The sequence below is a fragment of the Trachemys scripta genome, chromosome 11 (genome assembly GCF_013100865.1).
Source record: "Trachemys scripta elegans isolate TJP31775 chromosome 11, CAS_Tse_1.0, whole genome shotgun sequence".
NCBI lineage: Eukaryota > Metazoa > Chordata > Testudines > Emydidae > Trachemys > Trachemys scripta.
This window is the reverse complement of record NC_048308.1, coordinates 6,705,402-6,727,682: the sequence shown is the minus strand read 5'-3', so window position 1 is coordinate 6,727,682 and position 22,281 is coordinate 6,705,402. Positions and strand designations below refer to the sequence as shown.

The 22,281-nt window shown below is 40.9% G+C and overlaps 1 protein-coding gene across 4 annotated transcripts in view; it reads right to left on the bottom strand.

Annotated features, from left to right (window-relative positions):
- Nucleotides 1–22,281, bottom strand: part of PTPN4 (protein tyrosine phosphatase non-receptor type 4) — a 214,436-nt gene that overhangs the window by 158,758 nt on the left and 33,397 nt on the right. For 3 of the 4 annotated variants that reach the window (XM_034785419.1, XM_034785420.1, XM_034785421.1), the window contains exon 2: nucleotides 7,534–7,688. In XM_034785419.1, the coding sequence (XP_034641310.1) occupies nucleotides 7,534–7,671 (138 nt within the window). In that variant the 5' untranslated portion in view covers nucleotides 7,672–7,688. Of the gene's footprint in view, nucleotides 1–7,533; nucleotides 7,689–22,281 lie in introns of those variants that run through there. The other variant, XM_034785422.1, reaches the window with a different exon arrangement.

The window sequence follows — 22,281 nt, the reverse complement described above, 5'->3', positions numbered from 1 at the left end:
AGGACCTATCCAGGGCAAGGGGCCATTAGGAAAAAACAATAGACCTTAGGAGAAGCTTATCTCCCACCTGGGGAACATTCCTGAGATCGCTACAGACAGCCTCCGAGTAATGGCTGCTATGACTGCAAGGCCATGTGACAAGACAACATGCCTCTAGACTCCATCTTGGGATGTCAGCATTTTTCCCACAAACCGGTCTGGGAACCAACCTTTGGGAATGAAGGGTCCCCGCCATATGCAAAAGCTATGTAAGACAGGGAGTGACAATATCTGGGGTCTTCACTCTCCACCCGAGAAGATTCCTAGAAACACCTGAGAAACAAACACTGAACTGGAGGATGTCCTGGACCCAGGCTAAAGGGATTTTTAGCCTGTAAATGAAACACCTGGAGATTCCAAGCTGTAAAGCAAGTGCAGCTTGCCCCTTAAGAATCTGCAGCCTGGCTGTATCATCTCTTAGGATGAGAACCGGCTATTCATATCCAATCTATTTAGTATATTAAGTTTAATTTGTGGTTTTTGTTTATTTGCTAGGTAATCTGCTTTGAGCTGTTTGCTATCACTTAAAATCTGTCTTTCATAGTTGATAAACTTGTTTTTGCTTTATCTAAACCAGTGTGTGGGAATCATAACTTGGAGCAAAAGGCAATTGCATATTCCTCTCCACATAGAGGGAGGCGGCAAATTTTATGAGCTTACGCTATATAGTTAGTTCCCTGTGCAGTGCAAGATGGTATAATTTTGATTTATACTACAGAGGCGGTATGTGCCTGAGCAGCTGGGAGCAGCCTTCCTACGCAGGGGCTGGTCAGAGAGCCTGCTTATAACTGCAGCTGTGTGTGCCCCTACCCGTATGTATGCTGGTGTAAGTGCAGGCTGGAGGGCTTTGCAGCCTGTCACAGCAGTACTGTGTAAGAGAGAGCCCAGGCTGGTGGGTCGAAGGCTCAGTGGTACCCCAGTTCCAGGTGGCACCCCGGGGGAAACCCATCACACTGGGTAATACATGTCTTTCTTCTGTTGTGTTGCTCCTGTGTCTGTTTTATGTTCCCTGACCAAAAAATACATTAAATGGAAATAAGTTTAAAATTACATCAGTTACTTAAGGTTAAAATACATTACAGCCCCAGCATTATAAATCAAGGAAATTCAGAGTTGAGTTTACACTGAAAACAACAAACATACTAAAAGAAGGGATGTACAGTTAAGGCATCCATACAACCTAAATTTTGTCATGTAGAAACATCATGTAATCCACCATACAATTATGATTCAGGCATTTAGTGTTTCTGGTCTCAGACCAGATTAAACAGATTTTAAACTTATTTTATATTTTTTCCCTTGCAGCATCACTACATGGCAAAGTTAAGGATGTTTGGATGCCTTACTTGCGAATTTCTTATCTTAACATGTTTGGATTTCTTTTAAGTGTAAACTTAACTCTGTATTTGCTGGATTTATAATGCTTAGTTTGGGGATGATTACAATTTTTTCCACCCTGAATTACTGATGCCTAGCCTCAACCGTAATTCCATTTTAACATTTTTTTTTTCTGGGAATTCTCTTCGTTTGTTAAAAGTTATTCAAAGTGTCCTAAGCAAACCCTGAACAAGCAACCAAAGAGAATGCTACCATGAGAGATTATAAATGATTTGGAGATATGTAGTATTAATTTTTCCATTTGAACTTTTAAAGGCAGATTCACTAGTACACCAAAGCAGTGCATAGCAATCACGGCGAAATGGTGAATCTGGCCCTCAATTTGCAATTGACCTATTGGTTTAGAGGACTGCATTACTGAGACCAGCAATACGTGAAGGTGGTCAGGGAAAGCTCAGGTCCCACATTACTGAGAACAGCAATATGTGAAGAGGATCAGGGAGAGTTAAGTCCCAAAAAGTGATTTAAACGATCTGCCTGCACTCCTGTGTCACCTCCCCTGGCACTACTGCCCCAGCACTGTAGCCTCAGTGCACAGCAGAGGCAAGTCAGCAATGCCATGGGAAGACTTTGGAAACAATGATGCCCAAACTAGTATGCAGCCATGGAATCTTTAAAGAGTAGTGACAGCCAGGCCAAATAACCTACCAATGAGAACTCTTCATATCACCAAGACATTACAACCAATAAAATCACTGCATGTAAATTAGCTGTAGAGAAACAGTAGTGACTGGCTGAGTTTCCTCTGCTGTAACAACAGCATTCCTCATTTAAGACTTACCTGAGCTATTGACATGAGCCTGTCTGTAGCCTATACAGTCATAACAATTAGATGCAACAATCACTAAAAATTTCATTACCACCTAATTTCTTCAAATACAAACAATACACAATATTTTAATTAATTTTAAACCATATGGAAAGTTTAAAGTCTTTGTGTTGGGACAAAGAAAAGATAGAACAGGTAAGATTCTAAATTTCTTAAGTGATCCAATTTAATTTTAATGTATGAAGTAACTAACAGATTTACTTGTAAATTCCCAGAAAATTAATTAATTCCTCAGAGAGTAAGTGCTGTAAATTTGGGGACAATATGCTATGAGGTAAAATCCCTGCTATAAGTACCAAGTGGTGTCAGCCTTAACTATGGTGTCAAAACCAGCGCCTTCATAATAGACACTAAGCATATCCAATGAGAACCTGCAAGTAGCATTTCCACATAACACCAGCTGCAGATTTAAACCACCTATGCTAGCATTCACAAGAAGGGTTTGTTTCACATTGTATCCTGCCCCTTGGAGAGACCAATGCTGCATACCAGCATTCTATAAGCAGACTTCAGTAGCTAGAAAGGATGCAATTCTGCACTCAATTAAAATTACAATTCAGGTCTGTGCCACACTCACTTTTGCTTGCATTCCTAGTGATTCTCACTTATCTTATATGGAATTTTATTTATTACATATATAACTCAGACTGACTATTCTATCTTCAGACAAGTTTGCTTACAACTGAGCATGTTATCAATTTTATTATTTATTATGTTAATATAATGAAGCTTTCATGTTACAAGTTTTTGAAAATCCCTTTGAATACTGTACTGCTAAAAAAATTAATGAGAAAAGTCACTAAGCATAGAAGGTAATAAACAATAAAACCACATCAAAATGTTTTGAATTGATTAGGCTTTGAGCCAGTTAAGTGGTTCATGTAATTCAATGTCACGTAGTGACAATAATGAGGCTGAAGACTTAACATAATAATCAAGAGGAAATATGGTGTACAAAGTAGCACAATATGAAAATTTATCTGTACTACCTGAAAGTTACCTTTCTTCAATTAATAAGGTCCACAGTGCTATTGCAATGGGTACTTCACTTCAGCCTGCTTAGAGCTTGGAAGCAGAACCAGACTTGTCAGTTACTGGCAGGCAGGGAATATCCCGCCTCTTGAAGTTCCCTCCATTAGAGATAATTTCTACAGTGAGAATAATTCAAATCCATTTTTCTAAATTATAAACTGTGTAATACAATTTGAGAAAAAAATATAACAATTTCTTCTATTGCTGAGCATGGTAAATTCCACATAACACCAACAAATCCAAATCTATGAATGTCAATACCCATCTCTATTCTGAATGATCTACTTGTCTCCAAGGTGGACCAGATCTGCAGATCTTATTACTTGAAAAAAAGAAATTTTAGGTTGGCACAGAATTTTTCTTCTTCATGCTAAGGTCTACAGATCTGTTGTGATGGGATTTTCACAGCAACATGCCTCCAGAGTAGAAAGCAAGATGATCCTTAATTGTGGGCACCCAAAACAAGGTACAGTGTGTGTACCCATCATCTTCGTCTGGGCACTAAGGCATGCAGAAGAAACGTTTGTATTGGCACAGTCTGTGCTGTATCCAGTTCTTACAACCATGACTCATGGGGAAGCAGACAGGGAAGAAATCACTGAACTCTGCAGTTACAGATGCAGTTGCTCGTGTGGACTATAAGGATGTAAGCATGATTATCCATCTGTCGCATTGTCCTTCTGGCTTCACTTCACCCATGGAGATGGAGGAAGGGGCAGAGCGGTTTGCCCCAGGGCCAGGTTTTTCCTCAATCCTGCCTTTTTTCCTGCCAGGGAGCAAGACTGCTGCAACTTGTCCAGCAGAGCTGGTCTCTTCAATCCTGCTGGGCTCCTTTCCAGCCCAAGAGAGGACGACAACTGAGGTGATCCCGCCTAGACTGGGCAGTAAGGGATCTTGCACTTTGTCCACAAAGCCGGACAAAGTTCCCCAATCACACATGAGGTAAGGGACTGACGTAGGGACACAGAGACCCCTCCTTTTGCCTCTAGTTTTTCTCAGACTAGCATTCTTCCTAAAGCCTGCAGGGGCACCAGCCCCTACAAACACTTTAGATGGGGGAAGCGCACAATCTGCTCACAAATAAAATGGAGATCTGGGAATCAGACAGACAAATTATTGAACCAAACTGTTAGTCTAAACAGTTGGAATTTTCCTCAAAGTTCTGCAGCTGTGATAATAGTGTCAATGCAGAAGTGAGTAGAGTCAGTGTGTGTAGAATCCCAATTTTCACTCTGCTGGCATACCCTTCCTCCAGAAAACTCTGTATAATAGAACCATCATTGATTTCCGGGGTGGGAAGAAAGTTCTGCTTCTCCTTCACTCAAAAAGAAAAAGCTTCAACCAGAAATTTTTGGGCCAATCCAGTAGTTGGGGGCAAGGTGGTATTTGATACCCCAACCCAAAGCCAGCCACTAATAATCTTCTCTCCAGGGTGGCCTGCACCTTCCTCCCTGCTATACATTGTAGGGGGATTCCCCTGGGCTCCCTCATGACAGCAGGCAGTTGTGAGATGTGAAGGGGGTGGGGGCAGTGCAAAAATCCCATCAATTTAAAAAAAATGAATATGCTCCTCAGGGATTATAGGAAATCCTGATCCCCACCTTTTTAAAAATTAATTGCCCAAAGCAAAGGCTGGGATGGAATAACGCTGTACAACAATGTGTAGGTTAAGTGCATTACCCTTTCACTGTAAGTGAATTAGGTTCAAACCAGGAATGTCTAAAATGACAAGTTTGATGGTCTCTTCTTAATCACTGGCTAGCACTGATCTTTCTCACAAAGCTAAACAATTCTGCATAACTGAGGGCTTCTCTTCAGGTCACTGCAAAGCGCACCAGACGGGTGTGATCTGTAAAGTGCACTAACATGCTGCACTCTAGCTGCCCTATGTAGACCCTGCTGGAGTACTCTAAAAGGTATATTATTCACGTTCATGTACTTCTGTTTGAAATCGGACTTCATCAACGCAAATTAGGTCAGCAGGTCTATAGGCGCAATCAGAGTGATGCACATTAGTGCATTTTACAAATCACACCCCTCTATTGTGTTCTGCTGACACCGTGTAGACAAGCCCTGACATTTTGTGGTTACTGGATGACCCGAATAGAAGGGACAAAGAGGGCCACAGATCAGGATCTTGGTTTATTGGCAAAGTTGCATAAAGAAACTTGCCAGCTCTATGCACAGACTCTGATCCTAATAGTAATTACTAAAGATACAATTTGGTCATGGAGGTCACGGATTACATGACTTTAACAGATATTTGTGACTTCTTCGGCTCCGGCTGTCAGCCCCAGGCAACGGAGCTCTGGCTTCAGCTTCAGTCCCACCATGACCATACCCTGATTTTGTCCTTTTTTGCCACATAAACGTTCCATTAATTGTACTTAATTTTACCATGACAAAATTGGAACCATAGTGATTACTAATAATTACTTCCTATCATTCAAAGAAAGAAATAACAGTGTTATGTGAAAACTCAATTTCTCCTGGAGGGCATATTTCCTCTATCTTCCAATCTTGGCAGCTCTCATTTGTTTCTACATTACACTGAACTTTTACAACCCCTTTTTGCGATGGTTAACGGCAGAGATGATGTTGGTGATTTATTTTTCTTCCAAAAGTTTATAATGACATTCATTTTGTTCAGAAATGCCATCCCAATAATGTTAAACTGCAATACAAACATATTTTATTTTAATCTTTTAAAAATCTCTATGCATAAAAGAGGCTGCGAAAAGACTGGAGATGCTTTATTGCTACTTGGTTTCTGAAAGAAGAGATAAAAATTCAGTTTTTATTCTGTACTTTAAATGAAATAATCACACTCAGTTACGTGATTCTCTCTCTTATATCCCAAATAACTTCCCAACTGCTAAACTGAACAGCTGTTCATATTTTTAAAATTAAAAATTCTCTGCTTACAACTTCCTAAAAATGTCATTCCAACAGAAAAAATATTCAAACACATCTATGATTCACCAGAGTGAAGCTCCTTCTCAACTCCACTTCACCTTTATCCCCCGCTCTCAATCAGCCATCATGCTGCTCATTTACCTAACCCTCTGAAATCTTCAGTCTTTTCTAGTCTTGATTAATCATAATAATCTTGCCATCTGCAAATTTTGCCACCACATTGTTCACTTTTTTTTCAGATCACTGATAAATATAAATTGAACATCTGTCCTTATAAGAATGGGGATTGCACTATTAACCTTTTGCCATGTTGAGAATATTTTTTCTTTTTTAGCAAGTTTCTAACCCATGACAGTACTTTAGCTTTCATTCCACGACAACTTTCGTGTTCTTGAATAGCTTTTTGTAAGGGTCTTTGTCAAATGTTTTTTGAATGTCCAAATACCGTAAATAAACATATATACGTGTACAAGAACGCACAATTTCATTTTATCTATTCTATAAGTAATTACAGCTTGGTAGGTCATTAGATTTTCTCAATTCAACCCCGTTTTTAAAAGAAAACTGCCTTCCAAATATTTACACACTGACTCCATTAGTATATTTGTAATTATTTTGCCAATATCATTCATCAACTAACTGGCCATTGGTTTCCTGGTTCTTCTCTCCTACCCTTCTTTAAGGTATATACTATGTATGTCTTTTTAAGAAAAGATAACAATACTGGAAACTAAACAGAATATAATCTGAGAAAAGCAGAGGAGAAAGAGATATGATGATATTCAGAAAAATCTATAAATTCAATAGTAAATACAATTACATTAACTTATCTAAACATATGAAATATAGTCAAGAATGTAGATAGCATTACAAATGATACATGTGTTTAAAATGCAAACACTTGACAAACAATTAGAGCCTGTTCCTGCTTCCATTCAACTCAATGTGAAAACTACCATTGGCTTCATCATGCAGTATAGGGGCCCTAAAGAGAAACTGGATCAGATAGCAGAAGACTATGCTCCTAACACTCAATTCTCAAACAGAGTGTTTGTACTGTATTTACAGAGGATGCCAAAACTGATGAGGTACACAAGATGGCTAATTATACACATGTGCAAGCATGTTTGTTCAAATATAGTATCTCGCTTTATTAAGGTGTTTTTGTTTTTTTTTATTTAACACTTTTCATGTCTTGTTTGGAGGTCAAACTTATGACACAGTTCAGTGAAGAAAAGTAAATACTTGGTATATACAAATTAAAGCAGGTACACAGTGAAACTGTTACTAAATTAAATAATACATATAACTGTACTTACATGAACTCTGAAAGCTTGTACAGTGTTATCCAGGAGAAGAATATTGCAGACCACCTCTGTATGTTGTCTGTCTCGTGCCAGCTCAGACGCTCGTACATTGTAGGTTCTGCCAGCAGGCAATCGGAAACGTGCGGTCATTACTATCCACACAAGGTCTTTAGAAAAAACAAAAATGAAAGAAGAAATCCTGTAACTGATATAACTTTAAGAAAGCAAAAGCGCATGACTTAGAAGAAAGCTAATTTCATAAGGAAGCCATTCTGTTGAAAAAGAGACTTATCAAACATTTCCTATTTCTGTATAAAATGAAAATTAGTAATAAAACCCTGGTACCTAATAATGAAGTATAATATTGCTGCAGTCTTTTTTCAAATCTGAAATGGAAGTTAATTACCTGTACAGTAATTGGAGTTCTTTAAGCTGTTTTGTCCATATGAGTATTCCAGTCTAGATGTAAATGTGCCCCACGTGCCAGAGATTACAGATTTTTTGCTCACATTGTCTATCTGGTCTATACACGATCACCCTTGTGCCTATTATTGAAGGTATGAAGAGCAGAGCAGGCTCAATCACCACTCCAGTTCCTTCTCTATCATGGTTTCCATAATATTACAGAGGGACTCTGAAGCAGAGGGGAAAGGGGGCAAGTCATGGAATACACATTTGAATGACATCTCAAAGAACTCCAGTTACTTTACAGCAGTGGTCCCCAAACTTTTGAGGGTTGCGCCCCTCTGCTTCTCCCACCAGAGCCAGGACCAGGAGTGGGGCCGCGACTCCGGGAGGGGGAAGGAGGAGATGCGGGAAGGCATGAGGGGGCCAAAGCTGGGGCCTCACCTGGGCATGGGGCTGGAGCCGCAGCGAGGGGCTGAGGCTGGGGGCCCGTGGCCAGACGCAGGTCCACTCCAGTCCCCAGCCTCGTCCTCGGGCCAGGATCAGAGCCACGGCCAAGGGCTGAGAGCGGAGCCACAGCTGGGCCCAGGGCCAAGTGTGGAGCTGCACCGAGGCTGGGGACGGGGGGAGGCTGGTAGCTGGGGCCATGCATCAGGACCACGGCTGGGGGCAGGGTTGGGTGGTGCTCCCTTTCCTCTGTGACCCCCTAGGGGGGTGCACCCCACAGTTTGGGGACCTCTACTCTACAGCTAAGTAACCTTCCCTTCTTTCTTCTTCAAGTATTTGTCCATAAGTGTATTCCACTCTAGGTGACTTCCAAGCAGTGATCTAAATATCTACCACAGACTGAAAGACTGCCCTACCAAAAGAGGCATCGGCTGCAGAAGTTGCTACCAACTCAATGTCTGGAGAAGATATTCTGGAACCCCATGTGGCAGCTTTACAGATATCACTAATGCAGACATTCCTGAGGGAAACTACCAAGATCACCCAGGTCCTGGCTGAATTAACCCTAATATTAGCTGGCGAAACTACCTTTGTCAATCATAACATAGCTTAATGTATTCCAACACCCACTTTGATAACCTTTGGGTGGAAATAGGAGTACTCCTCATCTTCGAAATGAGGAAGGAAATGAAGAGTCTCGGAGAAGATCAAAAGAGCTTCTGTCTCTGAAGATAAAAGGCAAGGACCCTTTGAATATCCAGGGTATGTAATCTAGCTTCATCATGATTAGAATATGGTTTAGGGAAAAATATTGGCAAAAGAATACCGATGCAAATGAAACTCAGACCAACCTTACGTATAAACTTTGGGTGAGGTCTGAGGGATACCTTGTCGATGTAGAAGAATGTGTAAGGGACAGTTCGCAATGAAATCTTTCTCTCCCACCCTTCCAGCTGATGTGGTCACAATGAAGAAGGGCGGTCTTGATAGACAAGTGAAAGAAAGAAAGAACATGAAGCCCAGGGTTCAAATTGGGCCTCTGTAAAAGCTGTCAAAACCCAGCTCCCTCTTCCTCCTGGGTGAAAGGAAATACCTGGAATAGAAACCTTTCCCTCTTTAAGGTGGAAGCACCTCTTTATTACTTAAGAGATGAGAAGCCTCTCATAAGAGGGGTCCCTGAAAAGGGACAGAGAAGGTGTGTGTGTGGGGAGGAGGAAACAGGTGTAGTATGGAACTGAACTGCATAATCAGATGTTATGAACTCCAAGACCCATTCGTCCATTATGTTGTTCCCTGAAACAGGACAAGGGGTTTCCAAATAGCAGGGAAGAAGGCAGCGGCAGATCCAGAAGAAAGATTGGTTTGCAGCTCTCGACCAGCATCTCAAAAGGAATGTTTACTAGTTGTGACTGGCTGTGAAGAAAAAGCAGGAGCTGTAGACCACCTCTTCTGAAACCATGGCTGCTTCCTGGGGGGGTTCACTAGGCCTCTAGCAGTAGAAACTAGGTGGCATAGTCTTTTGTCTAGGGAAAGGCTGAGGTTTATACTATTTCCTCTTCATTGCAGGACCATATGTGCCGAGGGACAAAAGAGATGCACTGAATCCTTGCAATTAGTCTTCCAACTGAAACGATTTGGTCCTTCAAATGGAAGAACCTCCACTGTGGCTTGGACCTCTCTTGGGATTCCAAGCAATTGAAGCCACAATGATGCATCACTACAGATGCTGGCATTAAGCACACTGGTTATTTTAAACTGCTGGCTTGAAAAAGAATAATTTTTTCAGACAGAAAGTCTAAAGGTTTCACTTCCCTTTCTCATGGGACCACGCTGGAATGCTTAGTCCATTCATTTATAGCCACCTCCACAACAGAGCCAAGCCCCAACTAGGAGTACAGATATTACATCCATTTGGATGGCACATAATATTCCCTGTCTTTTGTCTTAGAATTTGGGTCAATGGAAGCTGGAGTCTGCCAGACTGTTTTCACAGGCTCGAAAGGACCTCGTTAATGGACAGAACAATTCACCCTGACCGAGTCTCGTGTAAAATGACAAAGTTTGTGAGGAGCCGTCTGAATTTCCTCCTACAGTGCATCAGCTACCCTTTCCATGAGGTCCTGAAAGCTCCTATAGTCAATGGGGCATGATGCTGCTGAAGGGATTACTGTCTCATCCAGAGAAAAGGAGATGACTAATGGTGCCTGCATGTCCTCCTCTGTAGGATGTTCTTCCTCCTCTGAGAGAAATTTGATGAGTTTGCACTGGAGGATCCTGAGGCTGGGTGAACTGTTGCCTGAGTCAGTCTCTCAGTGTGACGATGTATGAAGCTAGTGTGCCCAAGTATGCTTATTGGGCACAGTACCTTCATACATAAATGTATACTTCCTGACAATAAAGGGGACTCAGGTTTATTAGAGACCTGCAGGTCCTTCAGTACCAGTGCTAATGAAGTTTGCTCAGTTCCAAATGCTTCCTCAGAACCAATGGTTTAGCAGGTGCCAAACATTTACTTGGTGCCAATGAAGTAGAAGCAGCTGGGGCCGACTTCACTGGTACTGAAGAGGCCTGCATACCAAGGGACTCAGCATTTGGAGCAGGCATAGAGCCCTTGTGCAGCCGTACTGAAAATTTGGTACCATGATCCTTCAAAGCCACAGTAGTATCCATACCGGGCCACAGGGTCTCTCTAGAAGCAAAGAGGAGATTTTGACCTCTTCCTCCTCCCATCTTCCCCAAAGATTTCATGGGGATGTGTGCTCCTCATCTCTTTGGAGAAGTGTTTCTCACTACCTTCTTGTAACTCCCACTGAGACTTCCTACAGCTCTCCTTCGAGGAACAGTCCCTGGAACTAATGGACAGAGCACTCTTCAATCCTGCAGTCTGTTGTACAGAGGGGTGAAGTGTGTCCAGATGGGCTTGGGTCTAAGGGTGCCCATATGGAGCAGACTAACAAATACACCTGTAGCCTTGCTTCCCTGGATTCTTTTTGTTCTTCCACAGAACAACTTGCACACACAGCATTTAGCAGGGACATATGACTCCCCCTAAACAAAAAAGGCTATGAGTTGTGATCACTTTTGAAGGGAAAGGCTCCTTCACAGAGACTCTCAAAATATAAATCCAGGGGATTTGGGGCATTACAAAAAACCTCCTTTACTAGAAAACTAAGGGGAGAAGAGAGTTATAACTCCCTAAAACTATGTAATATAACTATAATTTAAATGCCAAAAGGCAATTTTACACTACCCTATTCTACATAAGAACAATTGACTAAAAAAAGTATCTACAAAATGTTATAAGGTAAGCTAAACAAGTGAGGCTCAGAAGTGCTCCATCTCAGGCCAAGAAACTGGAGTGGCATTTAGTCCAGCACCACTGTCTACGCCGTAAGTAGTCAGTGTGCATGCGTGGCCCAGATGTACACTGCTAGTAAAATATCTGCAATCTCTAGCACGTGCACACCTATAGTGGAATAAATATATCGTTAAGCACTTGAAGAAATGTAGGATCTGTATTCAAAACTGTAATTCAAAACTCACTCTGTAATCTCTCCTTTATTTAACATGCATGTATATTTTGATCAAAGTTCTCCTTATATTTAATGCAAATAATATGCTTACCAAAAGGTTAGATGAAATAAATATAGGGCCAGATCCAAAGCCCCACTGAAGTCAGACTTTTTAAGAGTTACAACAAGTGTCATTGCAATACCAAATCTTTCAGATAACCAACTGTGAGGTTATCACAATATGCTTTAGGACTATGTTAGGGGTTATTAATTTCTCAAGGAGGTTTAAATCATTTGCTGAACACCAACATGTCAGAAATTTAGGATAATATTGGCACAACTTGGGCCATTCCCCACCTCAGGATGGACAGCGGTCTGCTGTGAGTGGACCCAACTGCTGGATCCTATGTGCTCCTGAACCAACTGGGACTGGGCAGAGCTAGATCACTATTGCTAGCTCAGGGTCTTTGAGGCACACTCCTGGATGCAGATGTCATTCCTGCAACCCTTCCTTGGAACATGGGGCTCTTCATTCCAGACCTCTTATACCCTGGAACCAGCAACTGAGTCTTCCTGATTCCCCAGTTGTTTATAAACAATCCCTCAGAGTTTCCCACTGGGTGCTCTGAGCTTCTTAATTAACCAAGTCAGGAACAATGTGACAGGCAAACAAAGAATACAAGGAATTTCTTAGCCATGAGAACTTTACTAAACAGCCCTAGAAAGTTACAGGTCTTTGGAAGACTACCTAAACAACCTCGTGGGTGTGTGTGACACCCTGTACCCCATGTTCACCACTTTTATATTGTTATGATATATTTTGTACAAAGTAAGCCTTGTGAGGTATCATTTGAAAACTCAATCTACTCAACATCACTGTTCTGTTAAAATGTGCATATCAACTTTGTATATGGAGCTATGAGATTTTACCATATGCTTGTTACAGAAATATTCTGTAGTTCTGGGTAATGCCCTCAGACCATTTTCTCAAAGACAAAGGCACACTGTCACGCCAGCTAGGTGCTAAAAGGCCATTACCTGGCATTGAAGAGTCACCAGCAGAGGAGTTGTAAACCAGAAATTTACAATTCACCTGAAGGACAGTTGGCAGCTCACCTATGCTATGGAACTGCTGATCCGATGACCCAACAAAGACTTTTCCAGTACAAAGGGTCAGAGTATAAGAAGGGGGAAAAAATGCCTCTAGACCCCTCTCCTTCCATCTTTACTTATGGTAGCAAGAACGCTTGAAAGACAAAAGGAAGCATCATTGAACTGGGGGGGAGTGGTCCTAGTCTGGAGGTTTTTCCAGCCAGTACAGTCTGCTGAAGCTTTTGGGAGAGAGAAACCTTTTTGCTTTTAAGTTTATTAGCCTTAGTAAAGTTTAGGAATCCGCTTGCATGTTTTTCTTTTAATTTCTTTTGTAATCAAGTCTGACTTTTATGCCTTAACATTTGTAAATCACTTAAAATCTATCTTTCTCTAGTTAATAAACTTGTTTTGTGGTTTTCTCTAAACCAGTGTGTTTGATTGAAGTGTTTGGGACATCTCTACTCAAGTCAACAGGCTGGTGCATATTCATTACTGATTGTTAGAATGACAGATTATTTGCGAGCTTTCACTGTTTAGAAGAGCCCTGGACATGAAAGATACACATTTCTGGGGTTCAGACTGGGGATATGTGAGTGTCACCCTGTATCTATTCATGAATGGCTGGGAAAGCATTCATGTAAACACCTGGGAGTGATTTTATATGCTAGTTGCTGTGCATGAGCAGGCCAGGAGTGGCTGTTCTGACAGTAAAGCAGTGTAAAAGGCATCCCATGCTAGAGAGTTAGGGGACACTGCAGTTCAACAGTCCAGGTTGTACTCTGGGGAATGTCACAATGTGATCTCACTCCTCTTGTGAATCTGAAGTCAGGTTTGCATTCAAGCACAGCAGACCCTTTCCTCCCTTCTCTTCCTCTCCAGTCTCAGTCTTCTGACATGTGGCAGTGGTCAGCCCCCTGCTTTGCAGAGAGCATTCCCCCTTAAACATAGTCTCTGACCTCTTTGGGTTCTGTGCTGAGCTGGGGAAATTCTACATTCCAACTCTCCCCCCTACCCGCCATACCATCTGCACTTCTGAGTTGAGTTCATTGTTCTTATGGATGGACCTGAAGAACAGACACAATCAGAGTTGCAAACTCTAGATTGCTCTGTGCCAGCTTCTCAGACAGTCATTCAGATAGGTGTCAAGCCTGTACTAGAAAATGACTAATCCACAATGAAGCGGAGTCCCTCCAAAAACAAACAAAAACAAAAAAAAGATGTTACAATAAACAAAATGGGAATTCACAATTTGACACAGACACATCCCCACTCTGTCTCAGTTCCTACATAAGTTTTCATTTTTCCATTTTACTTTCGTTATCTGAAAAAAATGATAAAAACCTCCCTGGTCATGCTTTTTTCTGTTTTCTTGGATGGCATTTTCAGGAACTTAAACACAATATTGTGCAATTTTATTTTCATATATAGAATCAATAGCACCATGTTGGAACTTTCAAATATGCTATATTCATATAAATGCTCCAGAGCACCAACCATTCAAAAAAATGGGAAAAAAAAGCCAACAAAAGCCACTGGACTGATTTTATTTCTAAAAACATCTACATTTTTCAAAAACGTGATTACTTGTGAGGTGTTAATATTTATTGTTTAAAAATGTAGTAATGGGTGTTAGTTCTCAAACTCTGTAGTACAAAACAGAACCCCAGAAGAGAAAGCTAGAGAGTGTATATCAGAACATATATAGTACTACTGTAATATTTACTTTATAGTTCCAACTTAACCCATCTCTATCTTCAATTTTTGGCTAAGCAGTTCTAAAGCTACTTCATCGCTGTCTTTTTTCCACATGCAGAATTAGCATGCAGTACTGAGCGGAAACCCTAGCTGCATCAGGAACATTTCTCGCTAATTACATGTCAATACTCAGCAACTTGAACTGATGCATGATGACAGGAAAACACACACTCAGAAAAAAGCGTGATAGAAATTCAACAGTAATATTTTGCCTCCACAGCTCTGCAACATAGCAGTTTTAAAATGCCAGAGGCTGATTCCCCCCCGCCACCCAGATCACAACATCTGAGCAATGTGGTAATTTTTCCTTGCTGGTGCAGTTTATAGGTAATACAAAAAGTAGCTGAGGAGTCACTTCATTAACACCACCTCTTTGCCACCAATTTTAAACATATTTCTCATTCTGTGTTTTATAATTATTCACTTACAGGATGTATCTGTTCAACCCTCCCACATCCAGGACACTAAAGTGAACATCCTTAGTACACTGTGAAAAAGTTTCACCTCTCACAAAAATAAATGTATCCAGCTATCTGAAATGACTCCAAATATTTGGATCAGATTCATTTTAAACACATTGTTTCAATCTAGTTCTTAGTGAACGACTGTGCATGTCACTGGAAACCCTATAAATACCTTGCACTTCTATAGCACTTTCTATCTTGAAATAAATGTAAACATGGTGCAAGAAAGAAGTCAAAGATATCTAGACCTGAAACTTGGGTTGTTGACCAAATACAGCAGTACTATCAAAATGTCAAAAAAGGGATCTCTGAGGGAAAGGAAGGGAGGCCTTATTACATTCGTTACTATTTTTAAAGTATCATTTTATCACTACATAAGATCTTTTCTTAAATGAAGCAAATCTGAATATTATCTTGTAAATTTGAGATATAGAGCGTAACCCAGGTTGTTCACTAGACAGAGTTGCCAACTCATGATATTTGGAGATTTTTTAAAATTTCTTATCATCTAGAGATTATTAGACGCAAACTCCAAATTTTGCCCTTTTTCAACATAGCTGACATCTCCAATTACTTTCAATTGGATGGTAGTTCCAGAGAAATGGCAGCATTACTGACAGCTGTAATGTTGACCTTAGCAGAATTGATTGCTGCCTCCCATTCTTACCAATGGGACCACAGGCAGGCTGACCCCATTGAAGATGGCTTCCCCACATGGTGTCAGGAGGCATACCTGCAAAGTGTAACTCCTCTGGAGTAACGTGCACGCATTTCCCTCTTCTGTGACTCATTCACACCAGTCTCCCTTTATTCTTATCACACAGTCAGCTCCTGTTCCACCCCACCTGGCCCTCTTTCCATACAGGTCTGTCGCCTCTTACGCACATTTAACATGCGCGAATTCAGCTTTATGCGGTCGGCAAAAAAAAAAAAAAAAAAAATTTAAATACTGTTCCTGTAGAGCGGATGATTCCGCCCGCCATTACACTCAATGTAATTTTGACTATACGCGGTTTTCGCTTTACGCGCTGACCGCGGAACGTAACCCCAGTGTAAGATGAGACAGACCTGTATCTTCCTTTTTTTCCTAAGCACAGCCTGGGCATCAACTGGGGAGCAGTGAGAGTGTCCTGCTCTCAGTTCTGGTGCCCTATTGTATAGCCTCCCCTAGCATCCAGTAGAAGCAATCGCAGGAAGAGTCCTGCTCAGTACCTGCAGTCCTGGGCTGGAGCACACTTAATGTACTCTGAATTTTAGGAAAATTTAGATAACTCTACCAAGCATGTGCAAATAGCAATTTCCAGAAGCTTACGAATGCTGCCAAATTTGGATAGATTTTTCACAGTGAAAGAATGAGGCATCTCTCTGACCCAAATGTGACCCCTCCTGTCAAATTTCATGTCAAAGTACAGAGATGCTAGAACTTCTCAATGAAACAGATGTAAGAACTTAACATCAGCAAAGCAACTTTTTTCCTAACCTCGTTCTTGGAAATGGCTGGGCATTTTTGCTGAAATTTCCCATAAAAATTCAACATGAGGCAGACTTCCAACATGGAAAGTTTAGCATTAACAGTTACATTTGGCAAAGTTATAAGCAACAGAAAAAAACCTTACAATGAAAAGTATGTCAACCTTAACTACAGGCATTGCTGCCAGCTCTGCCTATAATGATTATCCTTTATTGCTCTATCCTCTATTTGGCTTCAGCTGAATATCATTCACTACTATTTCGCCAAATACTGCAGTACTGTGGGTATTCTAGTAATGCCTAGAAAGCCAACTAAGACTGGGGTTACATTGTTATAGGCCCTATACAAACACAGCAAGAGATACTCTTTATCCAAACGAGCTGACAGACCGTTACAAATTCAGTAAATTACTAGGACCAAATTCTCTCTTTAGATACCCCCATATGTATCAATGGGTGATGCATGTAAACATTTTGTTTTGTGCTGTGTCAGGGTCGGGTGCAGCCTCACTGCCAAGACTATGTTCCAGCGGAGAGGGGCGGACTGCAGGGTGATCCCCCACTTCTGTGCAGCTAGGGGCCTGCGTTCCCCACTGCCATGCTGGAGCCTCCATCACAATTGCCCTTCTAATTTATTGTCTATAACAATTTCAACTCTAGTCTAACAACTGTACAGTCACGTGCTGAGTACTACTTAGCCATGGCACTCACTAAGGCCCAAAACTGTCAAAGCAATAGTTTCAATGGGGATACTCAAGTGCTAAACTTTAGGCACATATTTAAGTACTATGGCAGATCATAGCCTAACTTCACACCAAAAGATGTGCTGCCCTTTAGGGTAGGTCTACACAGCAAAAAAAATCTTATGGCTGGCTATGACAGCCAATTGCAGCTCGCCGGGCTGGGACTGTGGGGCTGTTTCATTGCTGTGCAGACTTCTGGACTGGGGCTGCAACCCAGGCTCTGGGACCCTGCTGGGTGGAAGGGTTCCAGGGTTCCAGCTCTAATCTGAGCCCAGAAGTCTGCACAACAATGAAACAGCCCCACAGCCTGAGCCCAACGAGCCCAAATCAGCTGGCATGAGCCACCCACAGGTTTTTCTTTACCATGCAGACATACCCTTAAAGCAGGGGTGGGCCACCTGTGGGCCGCGAGACAATTTGTTTACATTGCCCGTCCGCAGGCACGGCCACCCGCACCTCCCAGTGGCCACGGTTCACTGTTCCCAGCCAATGGGAGCTGCGGGAAGCGGTGACCAGCACATCCCTGCAGCCCGTGCCACTTCCTGCAGCTCCCACTGGCCGGGAACGGCGAACTGCGGCCACTGGGAGCTGCGGGTGGCTGTGTCTGCAGACAGTCAATGTAAACAAACTGTCTCACGGCCCGCCAGAGGATTACCCTGACAGACCGCGTGCGGCCTGCAGGCCGCAGTTTGCCCACCACTGCCTTAAAGTCTTCTGTGCTTGACATACATGGAAATATTAGTATTGCCACCTGCTCTGTGGAGCCATAGAGATGCGCTAATTGGCCTAGTAAGGAATCTATTTGTCAAAAAACATTTCCTGAATCTTATTGTCTATATTGTTACAGACATACTTGCAGACAGGTATTTTGAAATAAATTACCAAAATAATTGAAAATGACTTGATATGCAGAATTTTAAAATATTGTACACAGAATTTTTATTTTTTTGGTGCAGAATTCCCTCAAAAATAACCATTATACAAGGCACTGATGAGACCTCATCTGGAATACTGTATGTAATTCTGGTCTCCCATGGTTAAGAAAGATGAAGTCAAACTGGAACAGGTGCAGAGGAGGAATACTAGGATGATCAGAGGAATGGAAAACCTAGCTTATGAGAAGAGGCTCGAGCTTAACTTGTTTAGCCTAACTAACCAAATGAAGGCTGCGGGGATATATGATTGCTCTCTATAAACACATCAGGGATTAACACCACGAAGGGCCAGGAGTTATTTGAGTTAAATGCCAATGTTGACACAAGAATAAATGGATATAAACTGGCCCTCACCAAGTTTAGGCTTGAAATTAGATAAAGGTTTCTAACCATCAGAGGAATGAAGTTCTGAAACAGGCTTCCAAGGGGCAAAGAGGGGAGGGGGGGGAGAGAGAACTAATTGGTTTCAAGACTGAGCTAGATAAATTAATGGAGGGAATGGTATGATGAGACTGCCTACAATGGCATGTAGCCAATCTGCCATTGGTAGTAGCAAATACGCCCAATGGCCAGTGATGGGACACAAGATGGGGAGGACTCTGAGTTACTACAGACAATACTTTGCCAGGCATCTCGATGTTGGGGTCTTGGCGAAATGCTCAGGGTCCAACTGACCACCATATTTGGGGTTCGGAAGGAATTTTCCTCCAGATCAGATTGGCAGAGATGGGGTGGGGGAGGGGGAGGCTTCCTCTGCAGCATGGGGCATAGGTCCCTTGCCGGTTTAAACTAGAGTAAATGGTGGATTCTCTGTAACTTGAAGTCTTTAAATCATGATTTGAGGACTTTAGTAACCCAGACAGAGGTTATGTGTCTATTACAAGAGTGGGCGGGCAAGGTTCTGTGGCTTGCAGTGTGCAGACTAGATGACCATGGTGGTCCCTTCTAGCCTTGGGAGTCTATGAGTCAGAGTATCAGGTAATAAAACCAAAGTGAAATCCTTTAGTTATCCTGCTTATCAAAGGAAAAACTAAAATCACCACTTCCTTCCCATGCCCTCCCTTTGCACTGTGTCAAGGAATAACTACATCAACCTCCCTTCATCCATCCTATCCCTAAAAACGGGTTTCTTTATGCATTGCAGTACAAAACAAAAACAAACAAACAACCCACCCTCTTCATGGTCACAAGAGCTCAGACCCCAATAGGCAAAAGGAAAATGATTATGTTCAACTAGTTAGGGTAAAACAGGAAACTGTTTAGTACCCAAAACAAAGCAAGGTAACAACTATAGTCTTTCAAGGACAATGAGAAACTGGTTACAGTAACACTCACTCACAATTTTTCCAGAAGTCTAATGATAAGAATGTTACACTCAAGAGTAGAAGCAGGCAAACTGCACCTGCTGGAACAGAGGAACAAGTTAATAAAGCATAGGAAGCTGGCTAGCATATGTATTTGACCTCTTATTTTCCACTTCTGACTAGAAGAGGTTGTAAAGTGCGATACTGGCGGGGGTGGGGGGGAGGTATAAAGAACAGTTTGTTCCAAATCTATTTAAGATATTTAAATAAATATATATATTTGACCAAGACAAAAAATAGCTAGTTTATTACTACACGAGAAAAACCTATAATTTGTTATGTTTTGAGGGGAATTTAAAGGAGTCACATCTAACATACTATGCCACACATAGCAATGCAAGCTTCATTTCTGATTAATTTAAAAAAGGAAACATTTTAGAAACTATGTTGCTAGGGAAAAACTAACCTGGGTTGGATATTAACACTATCAGCATTTTCAGATCAACACTGTTAGAAGCCGTAGGATCCTAAAGCCCAGGAGTATTTGCCAAAATTGGCAGCTTTAGCCCTAGCCTGGCATCTGTGGTATGAAGCCTTTGAAGCTAATACAACTAACTGAAAGCAGTCTGAATTGGAGAGAGAAACTGGCAAAATTAAGAAAAAGCTTTTATTATACTCGTAGCCAAGTTCAAGTTTAAATTTGGCTGGTAGTAGAATGGAAGTATTAGGAGGAGGGAGAGCAGGATGGTTGTTTATGTTCTGTTCAGAGTAGCTAAAGCCCAAGCCACATTAACTTCAAAGGATTTACATCGAGCAGATGCCATTTCTAGGGCTGAAGTTGAAGGTTTCAGTAAAGACACTAAGGGATAGATTCTCAAAGTGATACACACAAGGATTTTCCCCATGAAAATTTCACTGTCATTCAAGCAAGTTAAGTGGCTAAATCCTCGTGCACGACTTTGAAAATTTAAAGTAAGTCCTAAAAGGTCAGCCCTTAGGAAATAAAGGCCTCCAATGCTGGTAAAGTCATTTTAAGCAAATTAAAATTAACACAAATTATCTCCCCCTTCCCCCCCCCCAACAACTTTTTTTTTTTTTTAACTCCAATTTAAAAAAAAAAAAAATCACTTTTTAAAAATAAATCCAGACATCTCCACCAGGAAAACTAACAGGTAATAGGGTACACAACCAGTGAAAGATACCACTATTACTCAGGGTGTGGTTCTTTGGTAGCAATATAAGAGGCCAAAGGGAGAGTGTTTCCAATAGCTATGGGGTGCTGATCTCAACAGTTACACATGCTATCATTGGTTATTCTCTTTATTATTAAATTACACTAGATCTATTTATATTGCTGGCTTTGTACACATCTAATTTAGAAGTATGCTAATTTTATGAATTGCTAAACTGCAAACATTTCTATTTGAACTGAATAAAAATAATTAACTGTACACATATTTCACACATACCAAGATTATTTTAAACTTCTTTCCTTTTTATATCTATTTGTTCTCTTGTACATTGAACTGACATTTGAAAAGACATTCATTTTGTGAACAAGTACTGAGAGAAAAACTTTTTTCTTACATTGATTACCAGGGTTTTACACAGAGAATTAATTTTTAAAACCTACAGGAGTTATTCTGTAATACTGAATGTAAATGCTTTCTTCTTATAGATTGAAACACACTCATAATATTTTAAAAGTCTCAGCAACATTAAATTAGCAGAAACAATGAGCAATGATTAATATAGTGAGAAAAGCCACAATGTTTTTTTAACATGCCAACATAGACCCTCCAACAGAAACAACTAAATACACAAATGAAGATGTGGCAATGGTTTGAAAAATTCTCTTTAAAAATAAAATGTAAGATATCAAGAAAAGTCTCTTGGCCACAATGGTAATGAGCACTAATATACAAACGTGGGGAAAAAAACTGAAATCTGTGACTTAAATTGGAAGAATGGGAAAACACATATTACCATCAAAATAAAAAAAAATAGTATGCCATACCAAAGTGAACGAAATTCAAAACATGCAGAAAACTACATTTCGTATACTATGCATAGCTCTTCATTTCAGAGTGTTCTGCTACTTATCGCCAAATATGTAGTCGGTGATCAGGTTTTCTTGCCCTAATACAAACAGTAAACTGGATTTAAAGAAGATCAGGTAGATTTTCAATTCTTTTAACTGTCAAAATATGAATTAGTATCCCCTTTACTAAAACTGCCATATTGAGTGGAACCATCTGAGTCACATTTTTCAGTTTTGAAATTAAAATTTCTGAATTTTCATTAGCAGACGTGGATAACCAAGAATAATCCAGAGCTGAACACAAATGACGCATCATGCAAAAATTCAACTTGCATACTTGTTCTGTTTCTTTCTTAAACTTACTTTTGTTTAATAGTTTTATTTTAGTGTGAAAGTACACTCTCTGCAAATGCCTCAGGTGTTGATGTTCAGCAAGAGAAAGACACAAATGGATCAGGGGGTAGCCGTGTTAGTCTGTATCTACAAAAACAACAAAGAGTCTGGTGGCACCTTAAAGACTAACAGATTTATTAGGGCATAAGCTTTCGTGAGTAAAAACCTCACTTCTTCGGATGCATCCGAAGAAGTGAGG